The sequence below is a fragment of the Umbelopsis ramanniana genome (genome assembly GCF_025399195.1).
Source record: "Umbelopsis ramanniana AG unplaced genomic scaffold K450scaffold_90, whole genome shotgun sequence".
NCBI lineage: Eukaryota > Fungi > Mucoromycota > Umbelopsidomycetes > Umbelopsidales > Umbelopsidaceae > Umbelopsis > Umbelopsis ramanniana.
The window spans coordinates 43,554-55,790 of NW_026252176.1; the positions used below are offsets into that span (position 1 = coordinate 43,554).

The following is a 12,237-nucleotide window of genomic DNA, read 5'->3' on the forward strand; positions in this document are numbered from 1 at the left end:
GTGAGGCGCCTGTCATGTTCTACAGTGGCCAACGTTGCTACCGAGAATCGGCTGGTTGGATGAGCCCTCATTATGTAAACACATGTGACTTATTCAAAGTAGTATAATAAAGTCCCTAAGCCCCCCCTTTTTTCACAGTTAGTTTCAGATGACCTGGACTTCGTTCACTATCATGGAATCATCATTAATGGAATACGTTCATTTGCCTTCGACTACAATGGTTATCGGTAGCGCACGCGAAAAAATTTTTTTAAGGCTCATTTTGTCAGCTCACGTCGATTTGGTGAAATCACGCCAAAAAAAATAATTTAATATTGCTGCACCTGAAAATAGCCCACATGAGCAAGAAAGGAGAATTTAGGCTGGCGGTGGTGGGACGGCTTGCATTGTGGATCCGTGTTGGCTGGTTGAGTGGAAAGGAGAACGTGCCTTTTAAAAGGGATTGATATGATCAAGGGCAGGGTAAGCAAAAAGATTTGCAAACCCAGAAACGTTCAAATGGGACGACTGGTGCTATTCAGGTCCCAGACAGAACGTTCAGATATAGCACTGCCTTAGTGTCAAACTATAAATGTTAAAACTGGAGCATCATGGAAGGGAAGGAATAAAAAGCACACGGTATTTGTTATGCAAAATTCAAACCCAGCAAGTAAACCGAGGGCATGTACTCATGTGTTATGAGTCGCTGCCTCCTAAGCGCATATGGATTGAAGTATTCGATGATGCTACTGTTGATGTTGTTATTTCAGCATTGGCTCATTTTGTTTATGAATTGAGCCCAAGTCTGAGGCTTTGGGTTCTTGGTAAAAGCCCACAATTTCCTCATTTGTACATCTTGCGTGCACCAAAGCTGACATATTCCCGGAATTCGACCAAGGGGCGGAGGACAATCAAAAAATAACCCTACCGCAAAGCTCCTTCATCTGTGTGCCCCGTCGCGCGCGTTACCAGAAATAGATTTTACAGAGAAAGCAATCATAATAAAACAGGTTATAAAGTCCATGGCCTCAAGTTGAATTTTTATTTCCTCTCTGGTTTTTTGTCTTTTCCTTCATAGAAATGTTGTTCAAAGGCTTATACTTTCTGGCTGCTTTGACTTTGTCAGGTTCCGCATTGGCCGCTACCACCACTAGCCTTCCCCCCGCCTCTACGACTGCTTCAGCATCTGGTGCCATCGACACTGCTACGGGCTCTGCCACCGGTAACTTCACCTTCAAAGATAAATATCCTGCTGCCAATTCCGTTCCTGTTCCCAAGCCTGAATGGGTCGCTCTTTTGAACACCAGTGCCATTGCCAAGGCTCCCGTCTACAGTAACAACGGTGGTGGTATGTATAACTTCCCGTCTACCGGCAACTACCATTTTCCAAGCCATCCTGATTTTTTCCTTTTTTTCTAGCTGGACCAAAGCAATCTGGTAGTGCTGACCCTTACTGCGACTGGACTTTCACCCTTTGCACTCGACCTGATGATATCGTTGAGTGCCCCAAGGGTCAATGGGGTATCACTTATGATGATGGTCCCACCCAATTTTCTCCAAAGTTGTATGACTACCTTGACAGTGTTGGTCAAAAGGCAACCTTGTTCATGATTGGTGGTCAAGTCCTTCAATACCCCGACCTTGTCCTCCGCGCTTTCAAGGCCGGACATGAGATTGCTATTCACACCTTCTCTCACTCATACCTCACCACTCAAAGCACCGAATCCATCGTTGGTGAACTCAAGTGGACTGAGCAAGCTATTTTTGAAGTCACTGGTGTCCACCCCAAGCTTTTCCGCCCCGTAAGTGCTTCATGCTATTAGATTGTACCTCCCCTTAAACTCAGCTCCTAATCAATGTTGCTTTTATTTTATATCCTTTCCTTTTTTAGCCTTACGGTGATATCGATGATCGTGTCCGTGATATTGCTAAGCAACTTGGATTTATTCGTAAGTTACATTAGATTTAGAAGCATATTTAAATCATTTCTTCTGACTCGATTTTTTTTTGCAGCCGTTATCTGGAACCACGATACCGATGATTGGATGTTGGGTGAAGATACCAGCTTCCAAGCTGACTGGATCGATGCCAATGCCACTGCATGGGTCAACGAAGCTTCTAATGCTACTGTTGGTGGTGTCTCTCTTGAACACGATCTGTACTCCGGAACTGTTGATGCTGCCATCCGTATTCTTCCCATCTTGAAGAAGGCCTACGATGTTAAGCCCGTTGGTGCTTGTGCTGGCATGGCTAGTGTCTACAAGGAAGGCAATGTCACTGTCTCTGCAAGTGCCAGCAGCCTCGCTCCCTCCAGCACTGCTGGTTCTTCTGCATCCGCTTCCGTTGTATCAAACGCCGGTGTTAACGGTGCTGGTAGCTCGTCTGCCGGTCCCGTTGCTACCGCCAGTGGAGCTAACAAGCAAACCGTTGGTCTTGCTCTGACCGGTCTTGTGGCCATCGCTGCTGCTGCTTTGTTCTAAGCAAGCTACCCCGTAACCCCATCAGTAGCCCTACCCCCTATTGTGTGCTTAATTCCTCCAATTTTACTCGTTTTTGATGGTACTCTTCATGAGACCAGAGGCCAAAAAGTGAATAGTAACGCTATAAATATACTAGAGTTTTCACCTCATTCATCATAATTTACAGCATCATAGCATCTTTATAAATTGTGTTTTTAGATTTTGTTAATATTTTTTATAACCATGTGTCCGTTTCGACTATGATAAAATTTTCTAAGATGTGTTTGCTTTTTGTCGAGTAACATCAAGCGAATCCTACTCCTGAAATTATAGCTCAGTCCGAAGGACTGATCAAACATAGGCCTAGTTGATCGTTATTTCTTCTTTTATTTTTACAGATTCCAAAAAAGTAAATGCATTGATTTCAATACAAGAAGAATGTGATATAGGGGGGATCCTATTCCTTGATCTTTCTTGCCGTAGATAGACATGGGTGGATGGGAGGTTTCTAGGCTCATGTTTGTCCAGTCCTTCGAACTGAACCATACGATTTGTCCAATTGACAAAAAAATTCTTTGTACAATCCATCAGATTCCAGACATAAGCCTAGAGATGCTACTGTAGCGTACATACAGCTTTGGAGATGTTTGACCCGAAGGGAAAAGGTTGGTAATACTTTGCCATTGAAGGCGTTATCGACGGCAGTAATTATCGAATAATAAATGACACGACCAGTTACCCATTGTTATAACATCAGACAGAGAAGCCCCTCTAGCAAGCTCCAAGTCCGAGGCGAGACAGCGAACCGAGGGATGGGTTCTTGTGATGTGGATATGGACATCATTCGATGTAACCAGGTAGATATTGTGGTAGTGCGTAATGATTTATATGGATCCTTAATGTGACTAGTAGCTTGAGGTGTAGTCTCCTGGTGGCTTTCGAATTATGTTGTTTCAATGCTTTAAATACATGTACAGGGCAGAGTTTCTTGAGGTCAGTATTTTTGTGAACCATGAGTAATTTTATTGTGTATCGGCTGAACGGAGCTTCTTGGGAACCGCTATAGTAAGTTGTAGGTCTCCTTGGTTAATGAGCTTGCAAACCGAGAGAGATCTGGAAAGGATCTGAGGGGCGTAAGAAGGCAGTCAACGCCAACAAGAAGGTCATCGTTTAGTTGAGATCGCTAGAGACGTCTCACATGATGGTCATATTTGCGCAATGAAACGTAGAGAAGATGAGATGTCCACACTGACTTTGGATGGTGAATGATGGGCTAACTTGCGGGAGTAGTTGCAATACCTGTGAATGCTAGATTTTTTTCTTGATCCACATGGAAAAGAGAAGTAGCACGTTTGAAAACCTGCACCGTACTGATGCTGTATCCCGCACTGAGAGCATCACTCAAGGAATAAGTTAGTTCGGTAGGGAGAAAAGATTTGGGTCTACTAGATTATATGATTTCCACTGTAGAAGCTGATTTTGTGCTCGTCTGTAAAGTCGCCGCTTTGCATCAGTCGGTTGAGTGTGTCATGGAAGCATTTTTGAATGTAAGAGCACTTGTGTATACAGAGTGGCTGGAAGCAAGACTATCCTGGGTTTTTTCCCTCATTGTAAGACTGTGTATTTTCCTAGGTGTGTGGAAGGAAGACGAGAACAGACTCTGCATCGAACGTTGTAGACCCCGTAGCTTGGTCGCCGGCAGACAGATAGTATAGATTAGCTTTCCAAAAGGAATCCAAAGTGCTCTGAATTCTGGGTTGGTTCCAGTTGTTATCTCTTATAATTTATCTTCCATCCCGAACAGATCAGTTGATTGGGAAAAGTCTGGGTCTGTTCCTGATCTATCGCTTTCGATGGGGCCATCAAAATCCAATCGTCCGGGCATGCTGAAAAGCGAGAGCCCTTTTGGCATTCCCAGAGGCGTATTGGCTTGGTGAGTCTGGTAAATAACCATGGGGCTATCGAAGATTCGAAGGGTGCTGATCAGAAATGAAAAGTTTGGCCGTCTCAATGGAAGCGCAGGTATTTTGAAGAATGCTTATTGATCCGTATATGGAGAAAAGCATTGTTTCCATTCAGTGTCTTCAAAGCGGTGATGACCGACGAAAGAAGAAAAATCAAGGTATATAATTATCCCTATATCACATAGAGTAATGAGATCAATTTATTCACTTATTTGCAACTTTGTAAAAAGAATGAAGAAATGACGGACACGGCATCTCTAAGCTCATGTTTGGACTTTGCAGATTTTCTAGAGAATTGCAATTCCACAGAAAACCAAGCGAATCGAACTATAACTTGACTTCAATCCCGCTATTGAAATTAAAACGTACCTCTTGCACAATTCCTTGCAGACTCGTTCCGGACCAGTTTATTCCGGTGTCGCCTCGATAAAAAAAAAAATACAAAATAAATGAATAAAACAATTGATGTAACTGGCTATGCTATGACCGTTGATACGGTACTATTTTGATATCTATCTCTTCCGGTTTTCATCCTCTCATTAACTATATAAGCTATTTTGACAGGCCCCTCCACATCTGCCTCTCTCTTATTTAGCTTGCTCTTCGAATCCTATAGATTTTGTTTGAGTAAAGGTCTAATTTGCGCTGTCTATTGAATATTAGCATGAGCATGTCCTTACCGGGGAAGCAATCCTCCAAAGTCTTGCTATGCTTGTTGTCAGCATGCTCGGTCAGTCTACGTGAGTAACAAAAGTTGAATTAGCTTGTTACAATTTTCAGGTACCAATAAATGCTACTTACGCCTTGGCACGGATAGTACACAAGAAGGTTTGCTTGCAAGTTTGGCAGATGACGCTCTTAGCGGCATTATTCTAAATTATAGCACAGTAATTAGTTTTGCATCCAGAAAGACCGTTGCGGTAAACAATTCTTTGGCCACTAACCGCTTTCAATTGCGAAGTAGGTCCCTTCTTGGCGTCCTTTGCGTTGCGGTCACGCTTCATTTGAGCTTTTTGTCCCTACAAGTTGGATAGACTATCAACGAATGCTCATGTCTTCGAAGTGTACAACTGAACGAGTACTTACGTTACCCATGTTGAATTACTTGTTGTCGAATAAGCTGGCAATTCCAAACAAAAAATTGTCGCTGGCTGGGCAGCAAATAAAAAATTTTTGTAATCCGCTCATAACCAATAGCTGAAGCCTTGCTCTTTCCCAAGTTCGAGAACATGTCCAAGGATACACCAACAGTAAAAAAACAGAGAAGAAAGAGAGAAATTGAGTCAGTTTAATGTTTGAGTTAGCTCAAGGCGTAAAATGTACTAGAGGTGTTATTTAGTTCAAGATATCCCATATGATTGATGCTCCATCCTGCTGGACGGATCTACAACTTTGTAACAGCATATGAGGAGCGCTTAAATCATTATGCACCATAATTGGGAACTAGTAGAGTACCTGCTTGCTGGTGCCGTCGCCCGCCCGCAATGTTCACAGGCAGAAGTCGTTCGCTTTCATCACCTTGCCCATATTCCCCATTTGGTGATTAGTGCAAAAGGTCGCTGGGCTGGGCTGTGACTGAACGTTGTGGTTCATGCTCCGCCATCATCCCCAGCTAAAAAACAACGCCGTTCCAAACCACTTTACGCTTTACTACTTTCTCTTCTGTTTTAAACCTCAAGCATGGATTATTTTGTTGGTATTGATATAGGGACTGGGTAAGTCATTCATCTTCATTGAACAAGTTAATACAACAGAGAGCCTTGGTCGTAACAAAGAATTCTACAGTTCTGCTCGAGCTTGTGTCATCGACTCTCACGGTGACGTTCTTGGTTTACACGTTGAACCTACCAAAACTTGGAACCCGCGACATGAAATCTACGAGCAATCTACTGAAAACATATGGAAGTGCATTTGTACTTCGGTCAAGGAAGCCGTGTCAAAATCAGGAATTCAGCCTGACGCTATTCGCGGAGTAGGTTTCGATGCAACTTGCTCCTTGGTTATAACTGACAAGCAGGGAGCCCCTCTCAGCGTGGATCCAGAAAGCAACTTCAGTAATCACGAGAGGAACATTATCCTTTGGGCGGACCACAGAGCCATAGATCAGGCTAATCGCATCAATGCAACTCATCACAATGTCCTAAAGTATGTCGGAAATACCATTAGTCCAGAGATGGAAATACCCAAGACTCTTTGGCTCAGTGAAAATATGCCAGCCGAGAAATTCAGCAACATTGGTCATATTTTTGATCTTCCAGACTACCTTACCTACCGTGCTACTGGTTCATTGGCTCGTTCAACATGCTCTGTCACCTGCAAGTGCTCATTTGTCCCAGTTGGAATTGAACAGTCAAAAGGTTGGAGTGACGACTACTTTAGGACCATTGGATTAAGTCAGCTAGCTGACGAAGGGTTCGAAAAGCTTGGAGGAATTCCTGGAGAAACTGGAGAGTTTCTCTTTGCTGGAGATCCAGTAGGGAATGGTCTCACTGCAGAAGCCGCTCAAGATCTCGGCTTGCCTGAAGGTCTCCCTGTTGGCTCCGCTGTCATTGACGCATACGCTGGCGCAATCGCAACCCTTGGAGCAAGTTCTTCAAGAGCAGAGGCACAGGAAATGGCTCGCCTTCCGGCGAAGGAAAGTCTGTTACAACAAGGTGCAAACCGCTTGGCGATCATTTGTGGCACATCCAGCTGCCATATCGCCATGGCACCCGAAGCAATCTTTGTTCCAGGCGTTTGGGGCCCTTATAAGTCTGTTTTGGTTCCGGGTATGTGGTGTGCTGAAGGCGGGCAATCGTCCACCGGTCAACTCATTGACCATATGCTCAGCAAGCATCCGGCCATCGAAGAGGCTAAGGAATTGGCCAAGAGTCGTGATATGAACATCTATGCGTTTTTGAATACCTACTTGGAAGAGAAGAAACAGCGCCACAAGTACAAGTATCTTGAGCAGCTGGTCTCTCAGCTGCATATCTATCCAGATTTCCACGGAAATCGATCCCCATTGGCGGACCCTACTTTGCGCGGAACCATCGTTGGACACTCGCTTGATGCAAGTGTTGATGATCTCGCTGTAAAGTATTTGGCCACTTTACAAGCTATCTCTTGTCAAACTCGCCATATCATTGAGTCTTTGAACGCTTGCGGATACACCATCGACACTTTGTGTCTGTCTGGCGGTCTCTGCAAAAACCCCATTTTTGTCCAACTTCACGCAGACATCACGGGATGCAAAGTCATCTTACCAAAGAGCATCGAAGGTGCTGTCGTCATTGGTGCTGGTTTCCTTGGAGCCAAGGCAGCGGGATTGAGTGACAATCTTTGGGACGTTATGATCAAGCTTGGACAGGCTGGAGACGTTGTTAATCCGTCTGAAGACTCAGAAATTAAAACGCTCAACGAGCGAAAATATAAGGTGTTCAAGATGATGTTGGATGACCAGCGTAAATACCGCCGTGTTATGGCCGGAGAAGAATAGCTTTAGCATCAATCCATAATAATGTACAGCAACAAAATAAATAAAAAGGTCGATGGCTTTCTGATTAAACTAAGCGCACTGAAGATCACATTTTGAATACAATTCGTCGTAGATCGCGAAATTGGGTTTATTTTTGATTACAGTAACTCTGATTATCGCAAAGTAATATCCATTTAAACGACGGTACCAGAGGCAGAGGCAATACGGGGCCACAAGTCAGCGCATTCCTTGGCAACGGGTCCAGTGATGGCAGATCCCTTCATTTCACCCTTGGGCTATAATAGAAATAAGATGTGAGTGAATTGTTCTCGCGCAACAGCCGTTGTTTTGACAGGTAGATTGGTGTTGACAACCAGTCATCCCATCTTGACTATTACAAACTACACTCCCAATCTGGCATTTCTACTTACGTTAACAATGACACCAGCGTTGTCTTCGAAGTACAAGAAGACACCGTCTCTACGGCGCCAAGCCTTGCGTTGACGGACAACGACGGCGGGCATAACCTTCTTTCTCAATTCAGGCTTACCCTTCTTGACGGTAGCGACGATCATGTCACCGGGAGCAGCAGCGGGGAGTCTGTTAAGACGACCCTTGATACCGCGGACAGCGATGATGTAAAGGTTCTATGATGAACACATCGTTAGTACGATACTTCAATGAGTTTGTCGACAGCCAATTTACTTTCAAAGTGACTCACCTTAGCACCAGAGTTATCGGCAGAGTTCTACATGTGGGAAAATTATAAACAAATACAGTTAGGACTTGTTGTGCTTACAGCTTTGAGGCTATTATAGAAAAAAGAATAGCATTCATACCATGACGGCGCCTATAAACGGAAGAGCAATTAGAACTGTTCTACAACCACTTCATCAAAACAGTCATCAAAGATACATACCGACGGGCATACCAAGAGTCATACGGTACTTGTTACCAGTAACACCGATTCCTAAAGTAACAATGTTGTATTAGTTTCTTTTGCCAAACAGCTTTACGAGTCGTCCTCATAAAGTGATAGGAATAAGGCAATGGTCACGTGTATATAGTATGTATATATCGCACCGCGATCCACCCCTATGATAGAATGAGTAAAATGGAGGAAGTCGATATAGGTTGGCAGCTTGACAGCAAGGCGTAATGTTGCTCTGCGAGTAGAACGGCCCTAGGCAAAGTTATGCCGTTACAGTTGGTAAAGGAAGCAGCTAGCAATTTTTTTAGGGACCTATTTGGCTCTTGCTTCAAGCAAATCCGATCCAACTAAAGTTGGCCGTCGATGCTGCAGCATTGAGAGTTTTATTGTTCTGTAGTCGAAGCAACTGTGCCGGCGTTGTGTGTTGCTCCTTTCTGCAGTTCTCTTGATGTGCTCATTGGAGCATCTTGATTCGAATTTCTCAACCTCAATGGAAAAGGTCGAAATATCGCTTCGGTGTAGTTTGCTCGCAGCATCCATCCATCCATCCATCCATTCACTCATTCCATCATACCATTAATAAATTAAGATGAAAGTTTAACGTACTTCCGCTCATTTTTGATGAAGGTTACAAAAGAAGGAAGCTATAGATGTCTGATAGTGAAGGTTTTAGTACTGGAGCTGAGTTTTGAAATTTTGGCGAGTTTGAGAAATCAAGAGGGGATATTTTCTCTCCCAAATTTTTGTAGTACGTCCTTCCTGTCCCTAAATCCACGGACAATGTAGATCTCGAGCTTTCAAGTTGAAACTACTAGCTCAATCGCAACTTCTAGTGCTCTATTAATAAAATTTCGAATGAGAGACCAACCTTATGCTCTACTGCTCAAAGGCTTCATAGAAATACAGAATATATCTTATGACATAAGATGTCTGACCTTAGACTAGCCAACGCGGCATATCCAATTCTCAGCCCCATAGCGCTCATGTCGTCTACCACGTATCAAGCTATGATAACTGTGAACTATTAGCGCCTATGTATAAGCAATGAAATGTTTTCTATCATTGTATATTCTTCCAAATGTGTGCAGGCATCATAATGCAACCCAAGTTTTGCGATTAAAATGAAGTATACCCATTTAAAGCCCAACTTTGTCACATTCTTCCGTAGAAACGCAAGATTTCATAACATGAGAAGTCCAAGTTTAGCATGCTTTCAGCATGAATTTCACTCGGATAATACGAGTATAACTCGAAATTGGTGACAGATCTAAAAAGGCACCATGTCATCTATTCAATTGATGCAAAATGAAATGTTACAGTTCACGTTAATGGTTCTATTCTGCATGTGTAAAATATTGGTATGATGAATGTTTGTTCCCTTGCGTATTTATGCCATCACCTTTGAAAGTAATGAAGCGATGATTGCTTCGAGAGCGCGTTGTATATTGCTTGTACTAATATGAGCTGAAAAAATAAGATGAGATTCGAATATCAGCAGAATCTTTACCGGATGTTCATTCTATTTGCAGTAAGTTGATAATAGAATAATATTCGCAAAGACGGTGGGCAAAGGTTGTACCTTCAGTGTATACGAGTTCATGTTGAAATGGTCGAGAATAGGGTTTTGGAGCTCAGCTATGTTTTGATTGGCTATACTTCCAGACGCTGTAAGATTTTCCTCAGTCAGCTTGCAATGGGGTTGTAGCCTCCTCTTTTTTGCATCCTATCATCAGTCATGTCCAACAGTGAGTACCGTAAACTTATTTTCCACGGGGTACACATATGTGTACGTGGATTGATGTGTATGTGGATGGATGGATGGATAGACGAAAAATGAAACTCGCGAAAATATCACATTCTCCAATTCGATGATTATAATTCTCGAACGGCATTAACACTGCCATGAATTCGACATTACAAGGCGCTACCCGAAAGAACAATTATTTAGCGAACTGTTTGACGAGTAACAAATACGAAAACCACCTTCCGACGATGCCATGCATCTGGCTATAAACAAAATGTCTATACAGTTATAGACAATTTCTGACCGCCGACGCCGTGAACAGCACAATTAAAGAAGCAATGACTATACAAGTTATACTGACCTTTATTTCCTATTTTTTATCATAGGAATCGGTGTTACTGGTAACAAGTACCGTATGACTCTTGGTATGCCCGTCGGTATGTATCGTTACGATTATTTGATTTGACATCGAAAATAGCGAATTCTAACGTTGTTTCTTCCGTTTATAGGCGCCGTCATGGTATGAATGCTGTTCATTTTTATAACTACTACAAGCTGTAGGTGCAGTAGGTACTAACTGGATTCTTTGAACATTATTCTATCCCACATATAGAACTCTGCCGATAACTCTGGCGCTAAGGTGAGTCTTTCTTGAAAGTAACTAGCTCTCAAACACTTTATGGAAATATCGTACTGACGCTGTGTTCATCGCAGAACCTTTACATCATCGCTGTCCGCGGTATCAAGGGTCGTCTTAACAGACTCCCCGCTGCTGCTCCCGGTGACATGATCGTCGCTACCGTCAAGAAGGGTAAGCCCGAATTGAGAAAGAAGGTTATGCCCGCCGTCGTTGTCCGTCAACGCAAGGCTTGGCGCCGTAGAGACGGTGTCTTCTTGTACTTCGAAGACAACGCTGGTGTCATTGTTAACGTAAGTATAAATGCCAGATTGGGAGTATAGTTTGTAATAGTCAAGATGGGATGACTGGTTGTCAACACCAATTCTAGCTATCAAAACAACGTCTGTTGCGCGAGAACAATTCACTCACATCTTGTTTGTATTATAGCCCAAGGGTGAAATGAAGGGATCTGCCATCACTGGACCCGTTGCCAAGGAGTGCGCTGACTTGTGGCCCCGTATTGCCTCTGCCTCTGGTACCGTCGGTATGTACAATTTAGTTATGGAAAAGACATTATGGGACCTCGTTCTGACAGCGTATTTTTTTGTTCCTTCCAGTTTAAATGTACACGCATATCACGTAGTGCAATTTTCATTCACAGCATACAAAAAAAATAAACCATATGATGTAAACGTAGTAATTGTCCCTTATAAATGGATGTCAGTATACAGTCCTTTTAGAAATAATTTGCGCTGACATCATATAAGTTCAGCTTCGTATCAAAATGTTGAACTCTGCCAAAAAATTTAAACGGATATCTTCCAATATACAATCGTTTGAAAAGTGGTTTGCGTCAGCTTGCATTTTTTTATGAATGCAAAATTTGACAGACAATCCAAATATTGTTAGCAGTAAAAATTAAAACGTGAAAGAAGATGGAACCAGAGCTTCAGGGGACACCTATGGATCTATAGTTCTATCTGACATGGTTTATAATGACACATAATCAAACGGAAATCAAAGAGTATGATTTTGCTTTCAAATGATCGAGTAAAGTCCCTACGACAATATCATCAGTAGCTAC

General features: G+C 42.9%; 5 protein-coding genes across 5 annotated transcripts; 3 read left to right on the forward strand and 2 right to left on the reverse strand.

The window, feature by feature from the left end:
• Positions 1-1,005: 1,005 nt before the first annotated feature.
• Positions 1,006-2,795, forward strand: K450DRAFT_261787 (uncharacterized protein). The gene is made up of 4 exons (XM_051592376.1): positions 1,006-1,321; positions 1,399-1,781; positions 1,871-1,928; positions 1,993-2,795. The coding sequence occupies exons 1-4, from the start codon at positions 1,060-1,062 to the stop codon at positions 2,457-2,459; spliced, it is 1,170 nt and encodes a 389-aa protein (XP_051440454.1). The 5' UTR covers positions 1,006-1,059; the 3' UTR covers positions 2,460-2,795.
• Positions 2,796-4,910: 2,115 nt separating this feature from the next.
• Positions 4,911-5,533, reverse strand: K450DRAFT_261800 (uncharacterized protein). The gene is made up of 5 exons (XM_051592377.1): positions 5,489-5,533; positions 5,347-5,421; positions 5,204-5,274; positions 5,083-5,138; positions 4,911-5,012 (listed from the first exon to the last, which is right to left on the reverse strand). The coding sequence occupies exons 1-5, from the start codon at positions 5,495-5,497 to the stop codon at positions 4,990-4,992; spliced, it is 234 nt and encodes a 77-aa protein (XP_051440455.1). The 5' UTR covers positions 5,498-5,533; the 3' UTR covers positions 4,911-4,989.
• Positions 5,534-5,781: 248 nt separating this feature from the next.
• On the forward strand, positions 5,782-7,936 carry K450DRAFT_194175 (uncharacterized protein). Its single transcript, XM_051584478.1, has 2 exons — positions 5,782-6,117; positions 6,188-7,936. Exons 1-2 carry the CDS (start codon positions 6,083-6,085, stop codon positions 7,878-7,880), a joined length of 1,728 nt encoding a protein of 575 aa, XP_051440456.1. The 5' UTR covers positions 5,782-6,082; the 3' UTR covers positions 7,881-7,936.
• A 9-nt stretch (positions 7,937-7,945) lies between these two features.
• On the reverse strand, positions 7,946-8,840 carry K450DRAFT_261813 (uncharacterized protein). The gene is made up of 5 exons (XM_051592378.1): positions 8,779-8,840; positions 8,699-8,709; positions 8,581-8,607; positions 8,303-8,506; positions 7,946-8,137 (listed from the first exon to the last, which is right to left on the reverse strand). Exons 1-5 carry the CDS (start codon positions 8,798-8,800, stop codon positions 8,054-8,056), a joined length of 348 nt encoding a protein of 115 aa, XP_051440457.1. The 5' UTR covers positions 8,801-8,840; the 3' UTR covers positions 7,946-8,053.
• Positions 8,841-10,917: 2,077 nt separating this feature from the next.
• Positions 10,918-11,697, forward strand: K450DRAFT_261886 (uncharacterized protein; the record flags this gene model as incomplete). Its single annotated transcript, XM_051592379.1, has 5 exons — positions 10,918-10,971; positions 11,044-11,054; positions 11,148-11,174; positions 11,249-11,452; positions 11,619-11,697. Coding segments are annotated over exons 1-5 (343 nt in total), but the record flags the coding sequence as incomplete, so codon positions are not given.
• Between the last annotated feature and the right edge of the window lie 540 nt (positions 11,698-12,237).

Excerpts from the sequence above, each read along its gene's own strand:
- K450DRAFT_261787 (XM_051592376.1), top strand. The coding sequence starts at position 1,060 with ATGTTGTTCAAAGGCTTATACTTTCTGGCTGCTTTGACTTTGTCAGGT. Across the intron at positions 1,782-1,870 it reads ACCCCAAGCTTTTCCGCCCC|CCTTACGGTGATATCGATGA; the intron begins GTAAGTGCTTCA and ends TTCCTTTTTTAG. Across the intron at positions 1,929-1,992 it reads TAAGCAACTTGGATTTATTC|CCGTTATCTGGAACCACGAT; the intron begins GTAAGTTACATT and ends TTTTTTTTGCAG.
- K450DRAFT_261800 (XM_051592377.1), bottom strand. Across the intron at positions 5,275-5,346 it reads CTACTTCGCAATTGAAAGCG|AATAATGCCGCTAAGAGCGT; the intron begins GTTAGTGGCCAA and ends GCTATAATTTAG. Across the intron at positions 5,139-5,203 it reads TGTACTATCCGTGCCAAGGC|ACTGACCGAGCATGCTGACA; the intron begins GTAAGTAGCATT and ends TTACTCACGTAG.
- K450DRAFT_194175 (XM_051584478.1), top strand. The coding sequence starts at position 6,083 with ATGGATTATTTTGTTGGTATTGATATAGGGACTGG. Across the intron at positions 6,118-6,187 it reads GGTATTGATATAGGGACTGG|TTCTGCTCGAGCTTGTGTCA; the intron begins GTAAGTCATTCA and ends AGAATTCTACAG.
- K450DRAFT_261813 (XM_051592378.1), bottom strand. The coding sequence starts at position 8,800 with ATGACTCTTGGTATGCCCGTCG. Across the intron at positions 8,507-8,580 it reads CCGATAACTCTGGTGCTAAG|AACCTTTACATCATCGCTGT; the intron begins GTGAGTCACTTT and ends TGTTCATCATAG. Across the intron at positions 8,138-8,302 it reads ACTTCGAAGACAACGCTGGT|GGATCTGCCATCACTGGACC; the intron begins GTCATTGTTAAC and ends GGTGAAATGAAG.